The sequence below is a fragment of the Pygoscelis adeliae genome, unplaced genomic scaffold, assembly GCF_000699105.1.
Source record: "Pygoscelis adeliae isolate BGI_AS28 unplaced genomic scaffold, ASM69910v1 Scaffold232, whole genome shotgun sequence".
Classification (NCBI taxonomy): Eukaryota; Metazoa; Chordata; class Aves; order Sphenisciformes; family Spheniscidae; genus Pygoscelis; species Pygoscelis adeliae.
In genome coordinates, this window is record NW_008824473.1 from 3,215,689 (window position 1) to 3,221,995 (window position 6,307).

General features: G+C 41.7%; 1 protein-coding gene across 1 annotated transcript in view; it reads left to right on the forward strand.

Annotated features, from left to right (window-relative positions):
- CEP83 (centrosomal protein 83kDa) overlaps positions 1 to 3,889 on the forward strand; it is a 21,789-nt gene extending 17,900 nt beyond the window's left edge. Inside the window, 4 exon segments of the mRNA XM_009321316.1 lie at positions 848 to 977; positions 1,889 to 1,992; positions 2,734 to 2,914; positions 3,632 to 3,889. Coding sequence (XP_009319591.1) covers positions 848 to 977; positions 1,889 to 1,992; positions 2,734 to 2,914; positions 3,632 to 3,817 — 601 coding nt within the window. The 3' untranslated portion in view covers positions 3,818 to 3,889.
- The last annotated feature ends 2,418 nt before the right edge of the window (positions 3,890 to 6,307 follow it).

Consider the following 6,307-nt stretch of genomic DNA (forward strand, 5'->3'; position numbering starts at 1 on the left):
CTGTATCAGCCCAGGACTGGAGTGGTATGGGTGCACTGATAGCAAGCCATGGCTTGCATTTCTTAAAAACTGCTGCACAGAATCTCACCATTTGATTTTTTTTATAGTAATGTACTTAAATGTGCAGTTAATTCTTGCCTGCTTTGACCCACAATGCAGATAGCCCAAACAAACAAGGCAGCAGAGAGAGACTGGCTCCTTTCCTATCCACTGCTAGAGAACACAGCCTAATTGCAGTGTGTTTTAACCATGCAAAGGCCTAAACGGGTAACATACGTTGCTGATGATGTGTGTTCAGCTGGAGTGTTGTCTACGAACCATAGCGGCGGGAGCTTCCTGTTGTGTTGGCATTTGTTCTGGTCGGGAGCACACGCTAGTCAAGTCTGTACTTCTCTGTTACAAAGGCGTAGTAGACCACACAGGGCAGCAACCTATTCTCTTACATCTTCCCTTCCAAACAGAGCAGGCAGTCGTCAGCTCTTCTGACAGCTGATGTTTGGCATAGGTGTCTACTGCTGTGTTCCAGTGTGATTATTTGAGCTAAATTTAGAAATTTTCCACGGATGGTTTGGTAACAAGCCAAACCAACAAACAGCCTACAATTAACTAGCTTATTGGAATCAGTTTTCAAAATGTGCCTCATAGTTGAACAAAGCCTAGGGTGTTGTTAAAGCACAGGTTCAATCTTGGTGAATCTTGTGCACAATCAAATTTAAATCAGATCCTTCAAGTATATAAAGGTAGGAGTTGTGAAAAGATGCATCTATTTTAGGAGCCTTGAGGCATTAATCAAATGCACTGCTTTATCTGTATAACCTCTTGATCTTTTTACCTGATTTTTTCAAAGGACTTTAGAATACAAACGTATAGAATGGCTGGAGGAGAAGCATGTGCTTACTCAGCGTATCACAGAGAAAGAAGAGAAATACAACCAAGTGAAGAACAAGCTATGTCGAGCTGCTGTTGCTCAGAAAAAGGCACGTTGACTCTTCCTTTATGAATGATCCAGCTTATGAAAAGTTGAGCTTTACTTTGGGCAGCTAGCATTGTTTTGTTATTAAGAGTTTATTTGCAATCTACTGAATATAGTAGCAAAATATATTGTTTCTTCAGGATTAGCGTAGAACTAGGTTTGAAGGGATATGCAGAAGAATATTACAGCCAACAACTTTGTTATAGTGCCATCAAAGATCTTGTGAGGCTGTGTGTGTGTGTGGGGGGTGTGTGTGTGTGTGTATATGGTTATTTAAGAGGTGGACTTCTTGATTAGTAGGGATGATGTTTTGGATACCAGACAAACGATGTTCTGCTTTTCCTTGATGGAATATTAAATTTTTGTATCTTCTCCTAAGCTGCTTTTTATGACATAACTTGGAAGGAAAAGCTGATTAATTGTTTACAAAAGGTCAAGATTAATTGGCAGTTTTATACACTGGACATATACAGGTTATGAAACGTACCAGTAAGGTTTTTAAAGTTTTTAAAAGTTGAGGTCAATGTGAGCAGGGCCGGGGGGGGAAACCAAATCAAACCAAAACGAAGCATACTTTTTTTGGTCATGTTTATATTTATTTATGTATGGTCATTTAAAGAATGAATTTCGTAATTCTCAAAAACAGTTAGTGTTTGTTAGTACAGTAAGTCTCTGACCAACGAGTGACTGACAGTTGTGCAGCTTTCAGTCGCAGCTATGGATCATTTCCGATCTCTTTTGTTTCCCATCATGGGGATTCAGAACCTTCAAACAACACAGCGCTGCTGCTTCTTAAGGAAGGAAAATCCTAAAAACTGTCACAGCTTTGAAACCATATGCAGTGTAGATTTAATTTTTATAGGATCTAATCTATCAAGGCATTACTTAGCTCTGTTTGAAATGTCTGTTTGACAGAGAAAGACGCTCACTGATAATAAACAAAGGAGGATGCAAGAGAAACTAGAACTTTTGGAAGCCAAGATAGAAGAGCTAGAAAAAGAAAATCAGGTGCTAAATAGGTAATAAACTTTGCTTTTTCTGAACTTGAAAAATGATATACACCCAAGATCTGACTTACAAATATGAAGTAATTTTGAAGATGCATGACAGTTTAGTAACTGGAGTCCCATCAAATGACATTTTCAGCATTAGGATTCTTTGAATAGAATCCATTTAGGATGGACAGCTAAGACTTTGGGACAGCTGCGGGGCTGTCTCTTCAGGAAGAAATGGAGGAAAAATATCTGACACGCAGTTGCAGGAATCCCTCAAAAGAAGGAAGTATGTAAAAAAGGAGATGTGGCAGTGAAGCACTGTTAGAGTTGAAAGTACGGTATGTGAAAATAAATGGAAGATGGGAAAGAAAAAGACTTTGGAAGAGAAGCAGACTTAGCGTCCTCTTTGAAAGACAAGCTATTTTTTTTCTCTTTTTTGCGTACCTATGGAGGGCCTGATTCAGGTAATTAATTTAATGTGGCTCCTGCGGCTCACTACTGTGAATGCTATTAAAAGCTTAATTTATTCCATGTAAATTCTAATCTGTAATACAGCAGATAGCTTAACGGGTAGAGGGACTTCTAGATAGACATTTAGGGAGAAGCATGTGGAAGAATGGAAGAAACAGATCTTCCACCTTCCAGTTTTTCTGGTATATAGTTTTCCTTTGTAGGCATAATAAACAGTAGAGTACTCGTGGAGAGGTATGCTTCTGTGTTGGGATAATAAAGATTTTGATTTCTTAGAAATCTCTTACTTCCTAGGCAGAATGTTTCCTATGAAGAATATGCACACCTCCAGAAGAGACTAAAGGACTTGCAACGTAGACACAACGAATTCCGGAGTTTAATTCTGAATCCTAACATACCGTCACTCAATCCAGTCAGTACAATGTCATCATCTGCCTTGCCTCCTGGGCCTGAAGCGTCCTTCCCCCTTCTTCAGGTGGTGATGTATTACAAGTTGTGAAAGTAACACAACGAAAGAGGGTACTAGAACAGTCCTTCATTACAGACCTTAGTCTTAAGGAAGGAGTATTTGATCTTTGAACAGAGGAAGGGAACTTTGAGGAATGCTTCTAGTGCTGTTCCCTTCCTCGCAATAGGAGGGAGTTCTTGAAAGACAAACGATGCGTTACAGAATGTAACAAACGGGCAGTGTTAACCTGGCTCTCCGTACTTTGTCCTCCTCCTGAGAGGCTTTAAACGGCTCCTTCTGGGCAAGAAATACCATAGTGGTGTTCTCACACCATGGTTTCGTTATTAAAAAGCAGCATTGCTGCCCTGGATTTCTTGTGTGGTTAAAGTTTTACTCACTCTGGTGAGCTTCTGAGGGTGAAAATCTCTCTGGCTGACGTTGACCAGGCTGACTTTACAGATTCTTGGTAGCCGAGACCTCAGGTCTGCGTGCTGCTTCATCTGAGAGGAGGAACGCCTGCACGCCTATTTCAAAAAAAATCCTGCTGATGCTGTTCATCGTGAATGTCAGAACAATACCCACAAAACACCGAGGAGTAAAATTTAAGGAATAAGGATATTTTGGACTTCACAATTTTTATTTTAAAATTGTTAATTCAAGGAAATGAAACTATTGCTCATTTTGGTCCCTTGTAGGTGTGCAAAATGTAACAGAGCCACTTTTTTTTTTTTTTATAATTTCAAGGAGGAACAGCATCAAAGAGAGCTTTCCGTGCTTCGCAAGCGGTTGGAAGAACTAGAAACCACACAGAGAAAACAGCTGCAAGATCTTGGACCATCTAGAGAGCGAGTAACGGTGGGCGCGTACAGGGACTTGGCTAGAAACAAGGTCGCTGGAGAAGGCGATGCGCAAAGTGAGGACTCCAAATAAACTCTGCAAACTCTACATGCTGTTAGTGTTCATTAGCTTATCCTTTGTACAGGCTTTTAATATTTTGCCAAAACCATGCTTGTATGTGCCTGAAGAGCATAAAATATATTCTGCACAGTTTTGTATTTATTTTTGATAGACTGTCATAAATTATCAAATATAATGGTTCAAAACAAAAGCATCGAAAGATTAACTACGTTTTTAAATGTTTTTATATAAATGATGTAAAATTATTTGGAAGTCAAGACATATGAAATAATCTCATCACACGAAACTTTAAAAAACATTTATCAAGGTTTGGGTTGTGCTGACATTTAAAATAAAAATTAAAATCACACTTTTTTGATAAATCCTTCAAAACTTATTTGATAATATCCTCTTACTCCTTCAGTGTAGAAGTTACTGTATCAGCGTGGAGTTTTGGTGGGTTGCTGTTTGGATTGTTAACAATGCTGTAATCCACGTTTGGATCGTTATTTTGAAGTTCCCATGCAGATAGAGAGGATGCAATGAAACGGAGGAAGTGCTGACAACTTTTATTTGCTACCCTTGACAATGTGCCTCTTGCGTTTTTATAGCGGGAATAAGCAATAATCGGGTTTTTTAATATAATGTAGCAGAGGTGAAGTATAACAAGTCGCCTTCACATTATGAAAATGTAAGTTTGTATTTGTTGCTACTGTAATTTGTTTACTTAACTACAATAAAATTATTTATTCAAGGTTGAATGTGTTTGTTTAAAATCTGCCTCCCCCCCATTATCAGTTTAGTAACAGAAACTTGTAAAGGATCAATTCTTTTTTTTTGACTTGGTAGTGAAAACTTTCCTGGAAGCGTAGGAATGATTTTATCTGGGTTTTGGGTTTGTGTGTTTTTTCTCTTCCCACATACTGCAGTGAAAGTATGAGACAGCGAGATATGCAGTGCCATTTCTTTTAGTAACTTATTTGGTAATGTTATTAGACTGTAGTAACAGTCACTTGAATGACTACATTGCGTATGGTGACATTGTCGTCGATTCGACTTTTCTCTCTGGACGCTGCATTTTTGATTTTCCAGACAGTACGTCAGAGCAAGGATTGTGCTGCACTTTCTTGGGGAATTTGTTAGACTTCTCCGAGGAAAACAGTGTAACTACGAGGAGTAACAGAAGCTATGGCTACTGTCTCCTGCAGGATCAGTTTGGAAAAAGTAACCACCTGCGCCTGAGCCAGCTTTGCCAGATGTCCCATTTGCCAGTCGGCGATGGTTGCAAAGAGCCAGCTCTCAACGGCCTCGCGTTGCTGCCCCCGGCTCTGCTTACGTGGTCTCCAGCAAGACTTCCAGCCGATGTCGGGGGGCAGGGAGGGCGGTTTATACCGACTCGGGAAGCCTCGGAGGGCAGAAAAAGGGTAATAGCGGGAGGAAGAATGGATGGTTATCTACCGCTTGGTCCTTCTGGGGCTCTTTGCGTGGGAGTTGATTTCCTGTCCCGGCAGCACCCTCTCCCGAAAGAACAGTTATCAGGTTATCCTCGTTTTTAACATTTTAAAGGCATCATCGGCCTCAGAGCCCTGAAGCAGTGACGTTGTAGCGCGGCTCCTGAAGGCCGCGTGGAGGTGTAGCGGGCACTGCATCTTCAGCCTGCCGCTGCTTCACGGAGGATGCTCCCCCCCGACCCCAGGGAATCCCCTCCGCCCCCTCCCTGCCCCCCGGGCCCCGCAGCGAGGTCGCTGCTCGGCAGCTGCTGGGCTTCGGGCCAGTCCCTCTCCGCCCCCAGCATCCCCTGAGCCTGCATCGTACCTTCCTTTTTTTGTACTTCCCAACGTCAGGGTGACGGAGGTGGTCTGTAACGCACGGCGTTCACCGGCGTGGCTCTGCCTTGGAGCCGCGCAGGGCTGGAACCGCAGTAGCAGCTCTCAGCTGACGCCGGTCAGTGTCTTACGCCCCATTCCTTGCACGACCTCGGCATTGCTACAAGTGGCGCCTGCTTTCTTTTAACCATTTTAAAGTACACAAGTTAACCAAAATAACCTCCAAATGCATTTTATTCTAGATAAACCCATACAAACACCAACACGTTATTTGTCATTTGCACTTTTTTTTAACCATTCATTTTAAACAACAGGTTAACAACTTCTGTACAACAGGAATTACTTTACACATTAGTAGGATTTGACTCTAAACTAGATGACTGCAAAATAATGCTCTGTAAGCTAGTGTTAAAAAATACGCCGTTTGCCTGTAAACATGTGAAAATACGTTTAAAGGGAAGTTTGCTTTCCTTTCAGAAAATGCTATTAGATTGTTGAGCTGCCATACCACAGCTTTAGGTGGGGGTGGGGTGGGGTGGGGGGATTCTTTTTGTCTGTGTAAGAGTGACAGCGAATTGCAGATATGGACGGTGTGCCAATGTGTGGTGTGCTGACCCAAACCTACCAAAAGAGCCACAATCACGTCATTATACTTCACATCACTTCGTGAGATCCACTTGACGGGTTACAGAGTCCC